A 22,983-nucleotide genomic window follows, 5' to 3' on the forward strand; every position below is an offset into this window, starting at 1 on the left:
TATTGATTTGAATATATTGAACTATAACTGCAATTTTTGAATGTAATGCATGTCTCGGATATTTTTCGAATTGATTATGTATGTTCGATAGGTAGAGAGTTATGAATTGAATGCACATGTAACATGTTAGAATTATTTGAATGTATTACAATATTTGAATGTCTTGCATGAAGTTTTTTTCAATTTGATCTGAATGATTAGAATGATTTGAATGTATTGAAATGTATTGTATTGATTTAAATATATTGAAATGTATTACAATGTTTGAATGTATTGCTAATATATTTTTATTTGTTAGAATATTATTCATAGAGGACACACTCGTCAAGCACCCAGTGATAGCCAGTCTAAGCCTTCATCTTCATGGGCTCCTTCGATAGGTATATCATTTAAATAATTATATATTTGATTAGTTGAAATGTATATTGTGTGAATTTCTAACTCATTGTTCTGTAGGTGCTATTTCGTCTACACATGACCCACCTGCGTCGAATGCAGAGACTTCTCAGTGTGACCCACGATAAGTAATTCAAATGGTGTATATCGATGGTCGACCGTAAGTATTTCATTGTCACTTGTTTCATATTTATCTTATAAAAAGTGTATATTGACATTCAATTGTTAATGTGTATCTTTTCATGTGCAGTGCGAGGTTTGAGCAACAAGAAGTAATACGAGGAATTACGAAGTCATTACTGCATCATCTTCCAAGGACGATAGCATAATGAAAAGAGTAACCGAAAGAGGTGTTGGACAGATTGATTTCCTCATTTATGGTATGCAACCATTTATCATAACAAGAAGCATTTTATATTTATGTGTGTCAACTTTCTGAATACATTTGTAGGCTTCCCATCGCTTCGCGAGTGCAAACGAGGAGAAAGACGCGGGGGTAGAGTGGTAGAAGGTGTCTGCCAATCATTTTGCCGACATGTTGTACAATATGAAGAGTGCAACAAAAAAAGCAGCTGGTGGGATAGATGATCCACTGCAGTGGAAGGGCCATGAGCCTCCTACTATCAGGAGATATTATTGGGAGGGTATGTGCGACAAGTGGGTGAGCAATGATTTTCGAAACCGTTCAGCAAAGGTTGAACAAAATTAAACAGCGATGCTCGATGCACAGCTACACACAGGTGAATCTAGGACTTTTGGGAGCCACCAGAAGAAAATGGTAACTCATCAATATATATATATGTATATATTTTGGCAAATTTGTAAGTATTTCTGCATATTTATTAATCAATTTTTTATATCATGAAACATTACAGGAAGCAGAAAAAGGAGGCATTGTGCCTTACAAGGATGTGTTTGTTGAAACACATAAACGTAAGAGCACGGGAGATTTTGTATCAGAGAATGCGAGAGCGACAACGGTATGTATTTATTGTATTAATAAACATTATAATATATAAGTTACTTTGAATTATGTTATCATAAACATTATAATTCTTAATTATTAATTCATATTCTAATTATTACTTTATAGGAGTCATACGAGCAACAAATGATATAACAATATAACAATGACTCCACTCAACATTCGTCTTTTGATCCTGCAGCATGGGTGACTGCTACAGGTGAACCTCAAAAGAGTCGCGTGTTCAGGTTTGGGAGTAACATGAACATCACACCAGTCGTTGCCTCTTGCAGCCCGGGCTCACAGAGTTCTCCCGCCAGCATCAACTCCCAACGTCCTATTGACCCTGCTATGTCTTGGGATGGTGTCTGTCAGCGTCTTGAGGACAAAATGCAACACTTTTTAAATGAAGCAATTCTCAACATTGTACGTAATGAGTTGTGCAACTTTTTTCAGGACAGGGGAACTTCATCTGCATTCAACATGAGCTCAGGTGCCCGTCAGGTATGCATGATTGAATTACTATAAAATTTTCCTTATAATTTTGTTAGGTCCTTCAGTTTATTACTAGCCTATGTGTCATTCAGCCATTTACTTTGTTGCATTAGATTAAGTGAATTGCATATAATTTATTTCATTATGTTTTGTTTATAAATACTAACATTTTGGTTCTCTTTTGTAGGATGCTGAAGATGATCAACATAGAGTAGCTGATGGAGTTATGGAGGGAGGGGTAGATCGAGAAAATGAAGAGGATGATGCCCAAAATCTTGACGAGAATTAGATTTTTTTGTTTAATTTGTTTGACAAACTTGTAACTAATTATAACTTCACAAGGACTGTATTTGGTTGTTAAAGTTTGCTTAACTTAGAATTTGTATTTAATTTGTATGTATTTTTAATGTGTACTATTTTTTTTATAAGCAGGATATATGAATTATACGAACATTTTTTCTTGAGTTTCAAAATATTTTAAAAAAATATTTTAAATTTTTTTATTACAAATTAGCGACGGAGTAGCGACGAATATTATTCATCGCTACTCCGTCACCAATTTGAAGCAACCGTCGGTTTGCGACGGAATTTAAACCGTCGTTAATGTTCGTCGCCACATTGCGATGCAAATTAGCGACGGATACTTATCCGTCGATAAATAGTAGTGACAAAAATAACGATAGATTAAATTCTGTCGCATAACCAAATCGGTCTCCATTTAACGATGAATTCGCGACGTACATCATCCGTCGCTAAGCCGTCGCAACATAGCGACGGATTGACGACAAATAAATTCTGTCGTAATTTAGCGACTAGAGTTATGCGACGGGTGATATACGCTGCTAGTCCATCGTAAAATCCGTCACAAAAATGTACAACGACGGAACATCCGTCGCCAATGCACATTTTTCTTGTAGTGCAAAGAAAAACAACCTTAATAAAAAACAAGAAAACTCTTAATGAAATGAACTATAAGAAGCCTTAATTAAACAAAATTGATTCAATAAAATCTTGGTATTTAAAAATTCAAGAAAATAATTTTTTTTGTAAATCTCTTATTTTTTGGCAAATTCTTGGAATAAAAAAATAATTAAAAATAAAAACAATAAATTTTTTTTATAATTAAATAAAAATATAAAATATTTAAAAATAAAAACACAGTTTTTATTTTAAAATAGCCGATAAAAATATTAATATCATGTTTAGAATGCAATATTTATGGTCCTGACAAAAAATGGCGAGAAATTGAAAATATCGTGAGAAATTACTATTTTTAACTTCAAGGTATTTTCGCGATATTTTTGAGAGAATTTCATAAATCTTGCCAGATTTGTCACTGGCTTAATCAGGAGTTATTCCGACAGAAAAAGCACATTGAGGGAGAAAAGCCTCACAACTCAACAGGTGACAGCAGATCATTGCTATTACTTATTCCCTAGATCTTACTCTGAGTCATCCATTCTCATTTGAGGCGGGCTGTTTCTCTCTCTCTCTCTCTCTCCTTCTTCATCTTCCTCCTTTCTTTCAAGATCCCTCTCTGTGCCACCTTTTGTGTGAGAGAGAGATATGTCGCACTCATCGTCAGCGATAGCCTCCGATCCGAGACAGCCGTCTGCGGCTAAGCAGTACGTCCCTCCGGTGGTCTCTCCGCAGGACCTCCCCATCGATTACGCCGGCTTCATCGCTGTCTTCTTCGGCGTTATGGGCGTCATGCTCCGGGTAGCGTAACCATTCCTCTTCCACCCACCATTCTTTTATTTTCCTTTAATTTTCTTACTCCCCACAGTGAAATTTGATAGTTTTTCTGTATTTGGGGTTGATTCGATATGCGCTTCTTTGTGAGCCCAATTGGTACTCTTTGTCTCTCTTGGAGATTTTGATCCATCTGCTGTTTGTCTGTGTTAAATTTCTGGAGGGTCGTTTTGCAATGAGGGTGATGATGGGGTTGGTTCTTTGAATGGTGTTTGAACGCACCAACTTATGCGGATAAGTGGAATTAGATGGAAAATTCAATTATGTTCCATAAATTGACAATCCCACCTTATCCTCGTTTATCTGGATAAGTGGCTTCATCCAATCACCACTTTAGGGTCATGGGTTACTTGGATGGGTTTGGGAATATGATTTTTGGAAGTCTCCAAAACTTATATGCCCAGTAAAGCCATAAGCCCGAGAGCCATTTACACCTACAATTCCACCCTCCCTCAGGTTTATATTTCCTTCTAGTAAACCTGCTCCAAGACTTTCTTCTCGGTATGTAAGCACCATCATCAATTGGCAACGAAGGCTCCACTAATAAATTTCAATCTCTTAATACCCAGACCACCAATATCAGTTGGAAGAGTAACTATGATCCAACTAACCGAAGTTGTTTTCCTTTCTTTACCAACCCCTTTCCAAAGAAATGACTTCATCACCTTTATAATTCTTTTTTCAGTTTTTGCCGAGATTATCAAGAGAGACGTGATAAAAGGTGTAACCAACACATGTTTAACTAATATAACACGGCGTGCAAGGAATAAATGCCTAGGCTTCCGTAACCCTCTGTTTGGGAACCCGTGTTGGAGGGAGTTGCAAGGAGTTGCGGAGAGTAGAACCACCTGAATTCAAGGGAAATGGATTTGGGAGGAGCTGTGGACTCCCTCTTTTGTTTGGAAGTATAAACTACTCCTTCAAGGATCAGTCTATAAACTACTCCTTCAAGGATTCAGTCTTGTAACTACTTCTGATTTCTCACCATGCTTGGTAACCGGTAGCATGGTATTTGGGCTGGGCTGGGGCCTATAAATTAGCCCTTACCTCGGCCTGTATGTATATATATATCTTCTATAATATATATACACACATATATATTATGTATGCATATATATTATGTATATATATATTATGTATATATAATATATATATATATATATTTATTATATATGTATGTATGTATATATTATGTCTGTATATATATATATATATATATATATATATATATATATATATATATATATATATATATATATATATAACATAAAAATTTAGGATTTACTGTGGTGAAAACCCACTGTTTATTGAGGTAAAATAGGTAAATATAAGATTTACTGAGTTAAATGGGATAAAAATTTTGAACCATTGGAATTTTTGGAACCCACCGAAATTCTTGTAATTCAAGGAGTTGCAAATACCTCCTCTTTTTAAGAGGAGTTCAAATGGGTATTTTGAAGGAGTTGGAGTAAGCTGATTCCCAGCCTAAATTGTCGACTCCCTCCTACTCCTCTCAAATGGCAGCCAAATCCGTGAGATGAGTGCCACATCTGATAATCGTCTCTGATTACACTATAAATACTTTGGTAACATGCACCCAAACAGAGCCTAATTGAAGCTTCAACGCGATTCCGTCCTCCGCCGATGCTCATTGTGAAGCTATAGCTAGGTCCTTAACTAATGGCATGCCTAGGTGTTCAAGGGGCAGAGTACCCTGCTTACACAAAATATGTTCTTAATAACCTCTTTTTGAATGTCTGCAAGTCACACTTTGATTTGTTGACTCTTAATCTTGAGGGAAATGCAAAAGGTCGGCAGATAAGACATGTCTTATAAATTTGGGACAATCAAATGTCATGAGCAACTTGAGCTAATGACATCTCACTATGTAGCATGGTCAATGATATGAATGCCAATGCAACTGCTTTCCTAAACAAAGCCACTAGATGGTCTAAACCTGCTACACCCTCCATAAATTCTCATGTTGGTGATTCAGAAGAAGACTCAGAAGGTAGGTTCGGATTTCTGATGGATGGGTATTGCAATTTGAGCTTGACGAACTCAAGAGGATCGAACATGAGATTCTTGGATCATGAAACCTGTGGTACACATGTCAGGGGTGCAGAACCCTGCTGAATACGATAGTGAAGAGGTCTGAGGTTTCTCGTGGTTGCGGATTGAGCAAAATAGTGGAAACAAGGTTAAACCACCAACTTGGGTAAGTGCGGTTTGAACCCGGTAAGTGTTTCGGGTGCGGTTTCAATCCAGAATTGAGAGAACTTGGTCCAGGGGTTATAGGGTTACCTAGGGATGTGTGAAGGTCTGTGATACGATCCAAACATAGGGGAAGGCTGTTGATGGTTAAGAGTTATCAATTTAAGGAATTCGAGTGTTTTAGGTATTTGACAGGATGCGGTCTTGGGTTTCGGGATCTACGAAACCAATGGAAGCTAATATAAGGCTAGGGAAGGATTGTAGAGGTACCTTGGAGGTTTATAGCAGGTTGTGATGGAGTTACCTATATTTTGGAATCCAAACACATGATCTGCAATGCGGATACGCCACATGGCTTGCCGGAATAGCAAAAAACACAGTTCGGGACTCTAGGGGAGCTTGGGCTCTAGAGAAGGGCTGGACGTCCAACCTTTGAAGGCTTGTTTTGCTGATGACCAAGGTGGACTAGAGAAGTCGTGAGAGAGGGGAGAGAATGTAGAGAGAGAAATGAGAAAGAGAGAAGAGAGCGAAATATGTTAGAAAGAGAGAGGGAGGGGAGATGACTAGAGGAAGAGAGGGGTTCCGAGAACTTCAATTTAATTAATCAATGTCAATAATCCTCTCCAGGATCTCTTTAAATAGAGAGGGCTGGGGTTGAGTCTCACTTACATAAAACTTTATTTAATTAGAAAAGCTAAGAAACCAACTAAGCTAGGACTCATACTTAGCTAAGGATTCTACACTAATTAACCAAATCAATTAAAGACTCTTAAAAGCAATTTACTAATTAACTTCTATAAGGGGAGGACGTCCCCTAGGACTCTCCTGGATTTATGCCCTTCTCATGTGGGCCCATCTGCTAATTGGTCTGCTTCCTTGTGATGCCATGTGTCCAGCTCCTCTTTTTCCTGGCTGGGACTCTGAACAATTAACCTTTCCTTAATCAGAGAAGTCACATCAGCTGCCATGTCATCAACTTAGGACCTACACTATGTTGATCGACCCTCGTAGGGCTTTGGAGGTGGCATTTAGATTCTGAGCACGGGATCTGGATGTACAGTCATATTATGGACCGTAACAGACCACCACACTCTGCACCACTTTGCCCCCAAAGTGGAGACCGTGACACAATTGATTGGACACTCCACCAGGATCAAGCATGAGATTTTGATCAACTGCACATCATATCTCATAAAAGTTCTTGGCACCACTTGTAGCAAGCTTGGCTTGTTTGCTAGCTCGCAATCTGCCGGGACCGAGTTCCAAGATGATAGTAGGAACTCCCTCAAGCAAGCAACACTCTTGATGTTGAATTCCTCCTGGATCAAATACCACATGGACTTCAAACTCCACATGGACTTTAAAGGTGGGAACCTGATATAGATCTGACATAAGGCTCGCTCCTTGCGGCTTCACAACTGCAACTGAGCAGACTTCAATACCTTAACATTTTGTCTCATCCCTAACCATATGATCAAATTCTAGGTGCCCTTTGTAATGGCCCACAATAACATTTTTCCTAGCAAAACTATGGGTGCTCCCCATAGCTACAAGCGTGTCTACCCCATGACTTTACTCTTCACCATGGATCTCCACCTAGTTGCCTTCAATAGTAGTCGGTTCTTCATCTGACAACATCAACTCACTGCCTAATTTTCGATCAGGTGAATCGGTGGGCAGGTTCACTTTTGCACATAGGGGCGTAGCCCTACTGCGCACAGAGGTATTCTCAGCATGTTGGGGCATCCGGTCTGACTGGACATGCTCTCGATCCATGGTGCACTGCTGTGATATCGGTGATGATCCTGTTGGAGAAGGAATCGTCGTCGGTGGCAAGTCTGTCAGCAACTTTATAGAACTATCATGCAGGGATTGGGGCCTCCAAAGGCCACTATCGTAGATGTCGAATCTCTCCATGATTTGGTCCTTAAAATTAGCCCATGTGGGCTTCTCATATACAAGGGCAAACCTCTCGTACCATCGCAGGGCACCACCTTCCAGGTGGGCGATCGCTTCGGCAACATGTGCCTCCTGGGACACGTAATGGAAGGTAACGAAGTGATTGAGTTTAAAGATCTACTCACGCACGTTCTCACCAGCAAAAGTAGGGACTTCAAGGTGAGGCTTCTTATCCATACCTTGAACGAACTCATGCAGTGACTCCTTGAGAATCAGTTCAATTGGGTGTCTCCTTCGACAACTGTTGAAGTTGACACCCTGGTCAGTGCCATGCCTTCGCTTATGGAGAGTGTCCTGCCGATCTCCTAAGGCTTCTGTAGCCCTTTTAAGCCACTCATACCATCATAGGGCACCACTTTTCAGGTATGAGACCGCTTTAGCAACTTGTGCCTCTGGGGGCACGTTATGGAAGGTAAAGAAGTGCTCGAGTTTAAAGATCCACTCATGCACATTCTCACTTACAAAAGTAGGGACTTCAAGGTGAGGCTTCTTACCCATGCCTTGAGCAAACTCATGCGGTGGCTCCCCGAGAATCAGTTCGATTGGGTGTCTCCTTCGGCCACCATTGAAGTTGGTACCCTGGTCAGTGTCATGCCTTCACTTGTGGGGAGCGTTTATCTAATCTTCTAGGGCTTCGATAGCCCTTTCAATGCACTCCATGTGTGGTTTTGCCGGCACTCTCTTGCCTTTGCCGATACATCTTGAGATGGGTTCGCTCAGCAATCGCTCACGCATTTTCGGCATGCCGACGAATATCCTCAAGTTTATCCTCATATAGGGGTTGAGATTCCTCCATGGTATGTTGTTCGCTCTGATACCACTCTGTTACACCTTCTGAAAATTCCAAAGTTGGTGGTCCAGAAGAAGACCTGGAAGGTGGGTTCAGATTTTTAACAGACGAGTATTGCAATTTGAGCTCCACAGACTCAAGAGGATCGAACCTCATATTCTTAGATCGTGGAATCTATGGTACACATGTCGGGGGTGTAGAACCCTACTGGCTTAGTTGTCATAGGCGTTAGGCGGAGCCTAGGCGGTGAGCCCCTAAAATGGCCTAGGCGGGGCCTAGGTTGTACCCCAAATAAAAAAACAAAAACAAAAACAAAAACATACAAAATATGCAAACAAACTACTAAAATTAATAAGAAATATGTATATACAACATAAAATCAATCAACAATAAGCAATAGACAAATAATAACTTGTCCTTAAACAAAGTAAAACAATTATATTAGATAATCAATGCAAACAAATTAAGAATAAATTAACAATTGAATAAACAAACCATACAACTAACAATGTGAATGAACAATATACAAAAAATAAAATCCTCTTTACAAAAAAATTAACAACAACAATGGACAAATAGGGAGAACCGAGCGAGGGAGAGGGGTGAAAAAAGGGGAAAAGGGACCTTTTCTCCCTATTATAGGTTGAATACAGTCGATGCAAAAAAAAAGTGGACCGACCCAGTGTTACCGGAAGCGCTATAGTATATGGGGAAGCACAAAAAAAAATTGGGAAGTGAGCTTTCCATTTAGTTGAAGCTCGCTTTCCCTTATTTTTTTTGTGTTTTTTTATTTTTCTTACTTTTTTCTCTTTTTTCGCTTCATAGGTCCCTTCCGGTTAACTTCCTAGGTTGCTTCATAGGTCACTTTTGATACGATTCCTAGTGCACTTCTAAGTCGTCCCACGCTTCCTGCTTCCTAAAATTTTGGAAGTGCATTGCTTCCCGCTTTTGCTTCCCGAATTGCTTCCCGCTTTCCCGACTGACAACTTTGGACCGACATAGGCTTAAGCCTAGGCGGTCTCAATCTAGGCGAGCTAGGCGACATTATGCAATAATACATGGTCCCACCGCCTAAACCTAGTCACTCAGGTGGTGGGTCTGCGTCTAGGTGCCACCTTTAACAATTAAGCTTGCTGGACACAATGGGGAAGAGGTCTGAGGTTTCTCGTAGTTGCAGATTGGGCAAAACAGTGGAAACAAGGTTAAACGACCAACTCGGGTAGGTATGGTTTGAACCTGATAAGCGTTTCGGGTGCAGTTTCGTTCCAGAACTAAGAGGACCTGGTCCAAGGGTTTTAGGGTCACTTAAGGATGTGTGTGACAATCTAGGATATGATCCAAACACAGGGAAAGGCTGCTGACGGTCTGGAGTTATTGATTTAGGAAATTCAGGTGTTTCGAGTACCCAAAAGGATGCGATTTTGGGTTTTGAGATCTAGGAAACCAACAAATGCTAATCTAAGGCTAAAGAAGTGTTGTAGAGGTACCTTGGAGGTTTGTAGCTGGCTAGGAAAGAGTTACCCACGTTCTGAAACTTGAATACACGATCTGCAATGCGGAAATGCCATACAGGCTGCTAGAATAGTAAAAACATACGGACTGAGACTCTGGGGGAGCTTGGGCTCTAGAGAAGTGCTGAACGTCCAACCCTTGGAGGCATGTTTCACTGATGACAAGGGAGGACCGAAGAAGTTATGAGAGAGGGGAGAGAATGTAGAGAGAGAAATGTGAAAGAGAGAAGAGAGCGAAAGACGTTAGAGAGAGAGGGAGGAGGGACAACTAGAGAGAGAGGGGTTCTAAGAACTTAAATTTAATTCATCAATGCCAATAATCCTATCGAGGACATCTTTAAATAGAGAGGGTTGGGGTTGAGTTCCACGTACATAAAACTTTATTTAATTAGAAAAGCTAAGAAACCAACTAAGTTAGGACTCATACTTAACTAAGGATTCCACACTAATTAACCAAATCAATTAAGGTCTCTTAAAAGCAATTTACTATTTGACTTCTAGAAGGGGGGACGTCCCCTAGGACTCTCCTGGATTCACGCCCTTCTCATGTGCGCCCCTCTGCTAATTGGCCTGCCTCCTTGTGATGCCATGTGTCCAACTCTTCATCTTCTTGGCTAGGACTCTGAATAATTAATCTTTTCTCAATTAGAGAAGCCACATCAACTGCTACATCATTAACATGGGATCCACACCCTATTGGTCAACCCTCATAGGGCTTTGGATCCTGGGCATGAGATTTGGATCTATGATCATATTTTGGACTGTAACAAAACTCTCTCCTATGCTATTAAATAGAAGTGTTGACAGTGGGCATCCTTGTCGCAATCCATGTTGTAAGGTTGTCAACGGGTCGGTTTTACCCGGACCCGACCCGGACCAAACCCTATAGGGTCCGGGTATGGTGACAAATAAGAAGACTCGATTAAGACCCGGGTCCGGACCAGAAGGACCGATTACTACATGGACCCAGGTATAGTTTTTGAAATTTTATACCCGACCCGAGACCCGACCCGAGTTCTGATTAAGACCCACAAATTTTCAATGTAAAAATAATAAAAAATATTATTTTATGGGTATGGTCCGGGACTGGTTCATGTAGTTCTTTTCGGGTCCGGGTATGGTTTCTCTTATATTAGACCCAATTAGATCCGGGTCTGGATCCAATACCATACCCAAAAATCTGGTCCAAGTCTGGTTCCACCTAGGTCGGAACCAAAACCGACCCGTTGACACCCCTACTTGTAAGTGGGAAATATTCATCAGAATTGCCATTTATGTTAACCAAGACTGTTTGTTGTTGATATAAGTTCTTTGATCCACTGAATCCAAAAATGCCTGAACCCCATGTATCTCATTATTTATTAGAAAATCCTAGTGAATCGAGCCAAAGGCCTTCTTGAGCTCCACTTTAAGAAATCTGGTCTCCTGGGATGGCCACATTTGCTAGCATGTATATGCAATCCATGTACAAAATCACTCTGGAAGGGATCAATTATAGCATACAAAATAGGCTTTTGATGTGATAGCAAGAGTTTTCACTAGTCTGATTAATTGAACCCAATATAGAAGTAGGGCGATAACTGTTAATCTCCACAACCCCACTACTTTGGTATTAGAATGATATCAACATTGTTTAACTCCTTCAGAAACTTATGACCTTTCTTTTGAGTCAAGGAGCATTAGAACATGTACCAATTGTGAGCTTAACTGCTCACTTATACTACAGTTGAAAAGGAGAAGATAGATGAAGGAAGTGAAAACTGGAAAATAATTTCTGGACCTAGCAGTTTGTTTGAAAATGCCTTGACAACCATGTAAGTTATGGAAGTTTCTTCCAGAAATCTCCACAGGTGCATCTGATTTTGTAAACTGACAGCATTACATGATGGAGAGCCGGAGACTTGATTTTTGTACTATCCTGCATAACCAGTCACATTTTTGGTTTCCTTTTTCTCTCCTCAAGATTTAGATTAGCTTTTTCTTTTAGTATATAGTTTTCTTTTGCATGACCTTTTCTTGATGGAAAACCAAAAACTGCAAAATTTTAGGTTTCAACAAGAAATTTTTGCTGTTTATTTTGACTTCACTTGCCTTCTAGGGAAGACCTTCTATCATTAGCTAAAGGCCTACCAACATCCCGGGATGCACATCTTTGTCACTGAAACCTAGTCATCTCTTCATTAGGACTTTTCCCATTAATGACTAATGAGCTTTCGGGAATGGTACCTCCCTATTAAGGCTATACACTAGACACACACTGGTCCCTAAATGGGTAGGCTTAGGTCCAAGTTCAGATTTGGATATTAGGGTTAATTGACGTTGGTCTGTCCTGGCCTGCTAGCTAATTGTGCCATGCTCAACCTGGGTCCTTTATGTGTCTTGACATCATAGTCACAGATATAGGCAACATTTTGAAAATATAGTGATAATATAGCTGTAAATTCACAAAATGAGGTTAAAGGCAAATTCTGCGATATTTTGTTATATATATATATATCGCGATAATATCATGATGTTCAGTTGCTTTTACTTATTTTCTATATCTTAAATAGTTTTTTTCCTTTTTTATATATTTTAATGATCACTTTTATTATATGTGTACTTTATTATATAAACATTTTAGTTTCTTATGTATGCTATTTTTTATATTTTTTAAGCATCAAGTTTTTTCTGAGATTTTCTCAAGATTATCAATTAAACCTATATTATTGTGAGAAATTGCCTGGCTAAGATATATCTGAGACTATGCTTTACGTATACATGTATGCTAAGATGGTGAAATTTACTTCTTTTTAATGCTTATCTATGTTATCTACCACTAGATAATTCCCCTTATGTCCAAGTAAAGCTTTTATATGGTTACTTTTTGTAATGAAACATGCAGAAATACAAAATGAGGGCTTCTAAGGGCTTACGTGCACATACATAAGTCCAATTGAGGGACAATACAAGAGCACAAAGGCACAACACAAACGCTAAGTGCATTTAAGACATTAAAGAACCAAAGCGAAGAACACAAAATGTAAAAAACATTGATATTATAGAGCATGAATGCTTAAGAGAAGCATTAAAAAAATTAAAGGAGATAAAAGTCCTTATTTATACACATACAAGAGAGGGGGAGACCTCAATAAAGCTACTAGACTCTTCCAACAACTCTATTGACTAGTTAACTCTATGTTTATTAGTCAAAAAAGAACCCATCAACTCTATTTGGTATTTGACCAAATAGTCCCTATAAAAACAGAAAAAGACAAAAGGAAAAAAATAAAGTAAAAGTACTAATATGCTCCTAATGGGCACACCCTATTACAAAGATTGAAATAACCAAAATACCCCTAATAGGTATTTACCTATTACATCATTAGAAGTATATATATATATATATATAATATATATATATATATATATATATATATATATATATATATATATATATATACAACTTAATACTCTCCCTCAAACTTACGATGTGATGTACCGAAAGTTTGAAAATACAAAAAGAATCAATGAGAATGATCAAAGTCTGCAAGTGTTTTCATTGGAAGTCTCTATTTTTATGTTGCATCAGAGAATTTTGCAAATACAAGTATCTGAATGTCTTTTATTGGTGATCTTCCCCAAATGCCTTCATCAGCTATTTCCATCTTCATGATATGATGCATCAAAGATATTCCTTTCTCAATCCATCACATCTTTAAGAACCTGTAGAGAGAACAAAATAAAGGTTCCAACTACATTGAAAAATATTTTAACTCAATAGTTATAAAGTTTTTAAAACAAATATATTTTTGAACAAGAGAAACATTAGATAATCATTAAGAAAGATAAGAGGAGCATACCTGAAGGATAATTTTTTATGAAATCAAACCATAAACCCAAAATCAATATTTTTTTTTCAAGAAAAAACATAAATATTGATCATAAGAGAATTTGATCACTAAAGGACATATAAATCATCTAGAAGAGATAATATGCATAAATAATATCCCAATGATTCTTAGAAAACCATTTCAATGAGATAACAAATCATCACCGACAACATGCATATAAAATATAACAATTCAAAAGAGCCCTCGAGAAAAGAAGAGATAATTAAATTCATGCATACAACAATGTGAACACAATAATTAATATGAAACAAACATATATATCCAACATGCATTTAAAGCATATTTAATGCACATGAAACAACAATAAAAATTACTATTTTTATTAATAAAATGCACATAAAATGCATGTATTTAATATAAAAAAACATGTAGCCTTCAATTACGAACCAAAGTGTCCACCAATATCAAGTGGACAACACACAAGTGTTCTCTTAAGGAACACTCACAAAAACTACAAAGGAGCACACACAAGAAGACTCACAATATAAAGAATAAGATTTTTATTAAACATCACAAGTATACAAAATGCATAAATTTTTTATCAATAACCATTTTTCCATACAAGGAAAGGCAAAAAAATTTAGAAATTTTATGGAGATATTCTTTAAAAAATCTCACATAACAAAGGGAATGATATTTATAAATCTCAACAATAGTTTGACCACCACAAACAATCATCTCACTAGATCTCCAAACCTCAAAAATCAAGTATATCAGCTACTAGAAGAAGTGCATAATCACAATGCCACTAATGAGCTAAAACATACAAAAAGTGTAAATAACCATCTCTTGTCTACATAATATGACACTTAAAACAAGTGTATCAACGACTAGAACAAGAGCATAATCATAATGCCACTAATGAGCTAAAAAACACACAAAAAGTGAATAACCAATCAATATTTCTTGTCTACATAAAATGACACTTAAAACAAGTGTATCAACTACTAGAACAAGAGCATAAGTGAATAACCAATGGGTGCTCATAACTCACCACATTTGGAAAGCATCTTTTGTCTACATAAAATGACACTTACATAAGAAGCATAATACGAGGAAACACACAAGGTAAGAGAACTTGTAATGCAGATAAACTAATGTCATGAAGAAGGTAAGTAAAAGATTTACAAATCCAAGAATATTAAATTTCATAACCTTTCGAAACACCATGGTTTCAAAGATAGCCATCATAGATAAACATAATTATAAGCCTCCATAATACAAATGGCCAAATATCAAAACGAGTGATACAATACACTCACGAAACTAGAGATCAAACAAATGTCAGTTAGAGTCAAACTGTAAGCCGACAATCTAAGTTGACAAACAGAAGTGCACACAACTCACCTCAATAAACAACTCTGGTTCAACAAAAGCAACATGGATCCAAAGGCCAATCATCTATCAATTAGATTTAAGACGTGTCATCATAACACTCATAAATTTTAATAATTATAAATTGATAAGATGACTTGAGGTGCACACATAACTCACCTCAATGGCTAACTCTGACCCAACAACAAGGTAAAAAACAAAAGATGCATCATATAAAAATTCCGTGATAGACAAAAACAAATGTCATAAGAAGACAATAAATACTCACTTGAATCAAATTTTCAAATAAGTGAGTTCATATATAAGAACCATTTTGAATAGACAAAGCTTTAAATCAAATCCAATAACAATAGATGAAAACTTAGAATGAATATAGTGCAATCGTATGCACAACAAAATGTCAATTGATGCAATCATATACAAAGTTAATATAAGTAAACTATATAGAGAAATAACTCAATCTAGATTATAAGTCTACTATTAGACAACAATGTTATATAACATTAAAGAGGACCAAATCATATACAGAGTTTCTCAAAGAACCATATAGAAAATCAGGTGCATATACAAGTACAACCAATCATGGATACTCACAAAGAGATAAAAAAATCTCTTGTATATGCAATAGTCTTAATAGCTTAAAGCTACATATCTTATACAAAAGCTATGAAGAATCACATAAGATATGCATAGGAACACATTTAAGTATATATGCAAGTGATGGATCAAGTGCACTAGGGGTATATACCAAAGAGGGCACAATATTAAAATTAATATTTTATAACAAGTATGCAATGAATCAAGAGTCTTTAATCAAGAATATACATGTCCACCAAAGATCTAAGTGGACAAGACCATCTATCAATAATGGACAAGTACTAAAGTGAACCATAAGAAAAACACTTATACCTGCAAAGGGCAAACACAAAGAAGTTTTTTATAATTCTCAACATAGTATTTTATTAAAAACTAAGTATGCAATAAAAAATAATATTTAAATCCCATGCAAAACATGCAAGATAATGCTCCATAAAAGGACCAACAAGCGACATTTAAGTGAATGACTCCTATAAGAAATCATGCTTAATACCTTATGCACGAATAGACAATCTCATTCATCATGTAAAACAAATACAAGTGCACAAGGATCAAATATCAATATAAAAATTATTTATTTATAAGCTAGATCATAATTGAATACACCAAGAGTAAAGAGAGAAAAATTAAACTCAAGTTAAGCACATTTTTGTAAGATCATACTTGTGAAAGAAACACAACACCATTTCAAATTATTTTAAAATATATGATAATTTTTAAAAAAGAAACACAACAAAGTTTAATAATAAATATGGACATGATTTGATATTTATAACCATGATTTTTTCAAATAAAACATCTAAATGCCGACAATACATGCTCAAGAATACTAGATTATATACGTACTATGTCACATGGGTGCGGGTGCGGGGGTGCGGCACTTTCAAAAACCTTGGATGTGGGGGTGCGGCATGGCAAAAATGTAAATATATATATATATATATATATATATATATATATATAATTTTGAAGTTTTAACAGTTAACATTGTCATAATATCATTCATCATGCATGCAATATATCAACCTAAATATCAATCAAATAAGTAAAGCAGAAAAGAACTAAATTACATACCAAAGTATATCCTGATGAAGTAATGAATCTTAATAATTTTCTTCTTCATCATTAAATGCATCATTAGAAGGCATACTGGGCTTAGCTAAATCCATGTTTGTTATGTTGAAATCATGCTCTCCCTCGAAGTCACACTCTTCTGGGTTTACATCCCAAAATTTAGATGTTCCTTGTCTGCGTTACAAATCCAATTTGAAAATGTTAAATACAATACAAGTATATTTAAATGAAAAACTAAGAAATAATCAAATAACTAAGAGAGCAAATTAGTACTTGTATTCATCATTGGTTCGTGAAAGTAATCGAAGATTTGAATGAACATATACTAAATCCTCTGCACGCTTGCTATCATCATCATGATGAATTTTTTAATTTTTTGAGCCTTGATATCATCATCAGTGCGATAGAATGTCCAATTTTCATCAGTCAACATGTTAACCAAAGCATTCTTCACTCTTTTAATCCTCTTCACCATCACAATGATGGACGCAAAACATGTTTCAGCGACCTTCAACCATTTCAGGTCAGAATGCTTATTAAATATAGCATTAACACGATGGTGGTTAACAACAAAATTCCTAATGCTTTTGACATTTCTTTCTAAATCTTCAATCCATGAACATAAAGCATATATGCTTGTGAATTTTCTTTTCTTTGGGGTTGCAGATGCTCTTTAGGGCCAGATTTAAGCTGTGCGTTACACAGAGAGTCCAAAAAATATGAGGGTACTCACTCTCCAAACTCAATGCTGCACTTTTACAAACTGGAGCATTGTCTGTAATCATTTGTATAACTTTCTGATCACCCACTTCTTTTATGACTTCTATAAATAACCTTTTTAAATACTCTGCATTTTTATATTCCCCAGATGCATCAACTGCTTTCAAGAATATTGGGCCACTAAGCGAACAAGCAATGAAATTGATCAGTGGATGCCTTTGAATATCTGTCCATCCATCAGACGCAATAAAAACTCTATTTTGCTCCCATGAATATTTTTTAATCTCCAGCAACCTCCACATTTACCCTCTCTTCTGCTAGAAGTGTGGTTCATATTTTTTCTGAACTTGAGGCACATAGCCACTTAAATTACAATTTGCCATGGATGTTACTAAATCCTTCCAATAAGGATTTTTAGTCACATTAAATGGGAGTAAACTAAAATAAAACTACCTCCCAACTTTTCTATCCAATTCTTCTCTTCCATATGTATTGAATGTTGTTTGTATCGTTCCTCTACCTCCTACATTGACTTTTCTTTTTTTTTTCCAGCATCTTCTTGGTGGCTTGCAAATGACACACTAACTGCACAAAAATCGGCCATTGGCTTTCTCTTCTCATATTTTTCTTGTATTGTCTTCGCATTGCCTCATCAACTTTTCTGCATCCTGAAATGCCATGTCCTGGTATCTTCAACAAATGAGCCTTCACTCTTGTGTAAAACCCAACAAAATCTCTTTCGCAGAGCTTGCATCGAAATCGCTTGTTTCCACCACCCTCTTCTCCAGTTTTTGCAAGTTTATCTACATGTACCCATAGTGGCCCCACATCATCAATCCCACTACAACTATCAGCAAAACTAGCAGCAGAACTCACATGTTGGGATGAGGATGATGCAAGTCCTTTCCCTTTATCCGTTATTTTTATACTGAAAAAAAAAATACATTCAAAATTTCAAATCAATTATACAGACATTATCTTGATATAAAAATATAATATATATATATATATTATATAATAAAATCAGGAGCAAGGAAGGGGGGATCTGCCCCTCCCCTGCCAAAAACAGGGAGGGACTTAGCCCCTCCCATGAAATAAGAGGGAGCAGGGACGGGGGCTCGACCCCCTCCCCTGTCGAAAACAGAGGGATCGGGGGGGGGGGGGGAGCTCAGCCCCTCCCCTGCCAACCCAACAAGAGAGCGAGAGGGGGAGGGGCTCGACCCCTCTCCTGCCGACCCAACAAGAGAGCGAGAGGGGGGGCTCGGCCCCTCCCCTGAAATTAAAGGGAGCAGGGTAGGGGGCTCGACCCCTCCCTTGCAGAAAACAGAGGGAGCAGGGGGGGCTCAGCCCCTCCCCTGCCGACCCAACAAGGGAGCGAGAGGGGGGGGGGGGGGGCTCGGCTCCTCCCCTGCCGACCCAACAAGAGAGCGAGAGGGCGCAGGGGGGGCTCAACCCCTCCCCTGCCGACCCAACAAGAGAGCGAGAGGGAGCAGGGGGGCTCAACCCCTCCATTGTCGACACAAGAAGAGAGCGAGAGGGAGCCAAAGGGTATGTACCTGCAATGAGGGAGAGGAGGAGCCTAGGAGGTGGCGTCGGGAGGAGAGAGCTCGAGCTGAGCTGCGCGGGAGAGGAGAGGGGAGATTAGGGCAACAATTTTTTTTTGCCCTAATCCTCCTTTTCATCGTTTTTTTTAATGTCCGAAATATGGACAAAAATGACCCTGGGTGCGTTGACCGCACCCAGGGTCGTGTTGATCGCACCTGGTGCCGAACCCGCCCGCGCGCCCGCGTTGCGTTGACGCGGGTGTGGCACCTGCTTTGCCGAGTCCCTGTGACTTAGTATACGGACATATCAAATAAAGCAAGTTTTGAACTAAAATTCAAACTAGATCTTATAAAAGCATGCACATATATAATTTCACAAGATCAAACAAAAATTATAAGCATTATAAAAGTAAATTCAATGATAATTAAAAAAAAATATTTAAATTTTTTAGTTTTTAATAACAAATAAATTTTCAAAGATAAAAAAAATGAGTGTCTTCTCATGCATAATGCATGAGATAGATAACACGAGAAACACTTAAAGATATAAGATACATACCGGGTCAAGATTTTCCTTGAATCTAAGCCACACAACGAGCACAAAGCACAAACTCGAACCAAAGAATCTCAAGAACAAAAAGAGGCAAAATGCCAATCTTGGCTATATCAATGAAATATGCGAAAATACAAAATGAGGGCCTCTAAGGGCTTACAAGATCATAAACACAAAGTGCACATGCACATACATAAGTCTAATTAAGGGACAATACAAGAGCACAAAGGCACAACACAAGCACTAAGTGCATTCAAGACATTAAAAAACCAAAGAGAATAATACAAAATGTAAAAAATATTGTTATTATTGAGAATGACCGCTTAAGAGAAACATTAAGAAATGAAAGGGGATAAAAGCCCCTATTTATATACATACAAGAGAGAGGGAGACCTCAATAGAGCTGAGGGACTGTTCCAATAGCTATAAATCTAGTTGTTGGACTGTTCTAATAGCTCTATTGACTAGTCAACTCTATGCTGACTAGTCAAAAGAAAAACCCAACAACTCTATTTGGTATTTGACCAAATAGTCCCTATAAAAACAGAAAAAAACAAAAGAAAAAGAATAAAATAAAAGTATTAATGTGCCCTTAATGGGCACAGCCTATTACAAGGACCGAAATAACCAAAATACTCCTAATGGGTATTTACCTATTGCATCATTGTAAATAAAATATATATACATATATATATATATGTATGTATGTACAATATGAATAATATATATATATATATATATATATATATATATATATATATATATATATATATATATACATATACATACATTTACACCTTAACACTTTTTTCTCCATTAGATCATTGAGTGCTTCTTTTTAAAAAGTTCAGTTACATGATTTTTGTATAACAAATGTGGCCTGGATTACTCAGTTATATGAAAAGTTACATCTTTTTCCTGATTGACAAACTGTTTCATTTGTTTTTTCTTACTGAAATGTGTATGAGATTTCTTCAGTTGATTTCCTGAAAAGAAAAATAAAATTGGAAGTTTGGGAATAAAATGTTTAATGGTGCAATCTTAGATTGCTTTGACCAGTGGGTCTGAAGCACCTCAGCGTAGGGCACCCTTTGATTGTTGTAAATTCTTTTGTTAATAATTTTGCTTTCTGTAATATCTTGGAAATTTGTGTGGCTGTTTATTCTGCTTCGTTGACAGTAGTAGACTGAGGTTTGCACCACTGTATTTTTCATCTGATGTTTTATTTTGATCTTGATGCAGTACAAGCTTTGCTCGTGGTTGGCTCTCATCTTTTGTGCTCAATCATTGGCAAACATGAAAAATATGGAAACGGATCTGAAACAAATGTCAATGGCGCTGATGTAAGTTCTTGTTGCACAGAGGTCTATGGATTGCATAATCACAGCTATTGCATTTTTATTTAATTATTCTATTTTCTAACGGTAGCTATAGCCGTTCTTTCTGTCTTATTTAATGTTATAAATCTCAATATCAGGATATTGTTGCAAGGGAAAGTCTTGAAATAAGTTAAACAATATGCTTTCTGAGACAAATCTTAGGAAATTATCAACATTATAAAAAAACAGAACCAAGAATATGATTATTTGTGGTAAAGTCACAATATTCTGAAAATAGGATTGAAAATTCAACTTTAGAGGAAGGACTAGTAGTAGAGGACAAAACCATCCATTATGGTTCTACATCTGTTTTTGATTGCTAGGTTATTCATATAACAAACTTGTAATCTCCCAATATATTCATCTATATTTATGTTTCTCAAAATGTCTTTTAGTTTCTCTCTTGGTCCTCTTGTATATTTGTAATGTTTCAACTATGATGACCTGATTATAAAGAAAAACTTGTTCTATCGCTTAAAAAACACCGAAAAAGTATAATATTTGTATAAATTTGTCTCATAATGCAAAGTGCTAGATGAACATGTCATCAAATGAAACTGCAAGAAGAAATTTACCATTATATGTGTGAAAATATACCCTAAAAAGTGAAAATTTTGTTGTCAAATTGAATTTTTCAGTTTTTTTTCTAGTGTATGTAGCTATGCACATATTCATATACATCTATGCATATGCATATAAATTCTCCTAGTGCATAGTGATGTTTCAATATCAGAATATCGTGCTATAGTTTGAAATGTTAGACTTAGTGAATCAGCAAAGGCCCTGGGTGACCGCAAAACATTACTATATTTGTTAAGCTGGTCTCAGATCTAGAGGAATCACATGTTCATTGTTTTGGTAATGGCCCCTTAAATGTCAAAAGTCTACCAATGGATTACTCAAGATCTGTAATGAAACAAGAGTGCACTATTACAATGCTAATGAAAGGCTACACAAGTGCATGAATAAAAATGGTCACTAATGGAAGTGACCAGTAACAATCTCACGAAGGAGATACCGAACATCACTTTCACAAAATAGCACAAGGCTTAAAGCCAAAAAGGAATTTCATATATTCACACAAAAATGCTTTCACAAGCATTGGCTTACAATAAGAAGCGAGACTCTATTTATAGAGCCTCACTTTCTCTCACAAAAAGGGGGCAGTCCAACATGCGTTGGACTGCCACCAGTTAGTATTATGACTGTTGGGGGCAGTCCAACGTCTAGTTGGACTGTCAGCCCCCCAACTACTACATAGAATTCAAAAAACAAAAAATAGAAAAAACAAAAAACTAAAAAACTAAAAGACTTTTCAGTCTCTAATGGACTGCGCTAAAGTACAATATATGAAATGACCAAAAAGCCCCTGATATTTTAACACTCTCCCTCAAACTTATGGTGAGATCACCGAAAGTTTGCTAAGAAGATACATGAATCTTGGTAGATGAAGAGCTTTGGTGAAGAAATTTACAATCTGAAATTCAGACTGAACATAGGGTAAGATTATTGTCCCATTCAAATACTCTTCACGAACGTAGTGACAATCCATTTCAATATGTTTTGTTCGCTCATGAAAGGTATCTCCGAAAATCCTTGTTGTAAATATAAAAATATATATATATTTATATACTTAGAGATACATATACATATAATATATTATATGTATATGTATCTCTCTATATATAAATATATATATTTATATACCTTTTTAATTTCTTATCCAAAAAGGGTATTATTGTAATCTTGCGCATATTCCATTTGGAATATGTTGTATTTTTCTTTTTTATTTTCCTTTTGTAATTCT

At 36.8% G+C, this 22,983-nt stretch overlaps 1 protein-coding gene across 1 annotated transcript in view; it reads left to right on the forward strand.

Annotated features, from left to right (window-relative positions):
- Nucleotides 1–3,267: 3,267 nt before the first annotated feature.
- Nucleotides 3,268–22,983, forward strand: part of LOC149848838 (asterix-like protein) — a 54,360-nt gene continuing 34,644 nt past the window's right edge. The window contains exons 1-2 of the mRNA XM_090012664.1: nucleotides 3,268–3,574; nucleotides 21,040–21,140. Of these exons, the coding sequence (XP_089868790.1) occupies nucleotides 3,422–3,574; nucleotides 21,040–21,140 (254 nt within the window). The 5' untranslated portion in view covers nucleotides 3,268–3,421. The remainder of the gene's footprint in view (nucleotides 3,575–21,039; nucleotides 21,141–22,983) is intronic.

This window comes from Nuphar pumila, chromosome 1 (genome assembly GCF_984573655.1).
Source record: "Nuphar pumila chromosome 1, dmNupPumi1.hap1.1, whole genome shotgun sequence".
Classification (NCBI taxonomy): Eukaryota; Viridiplantae; Streptophyta; class Magnoliopsida; order Nymphaeales; family Nymphaeaceae; genus Nuphar; species Nuphar pumila.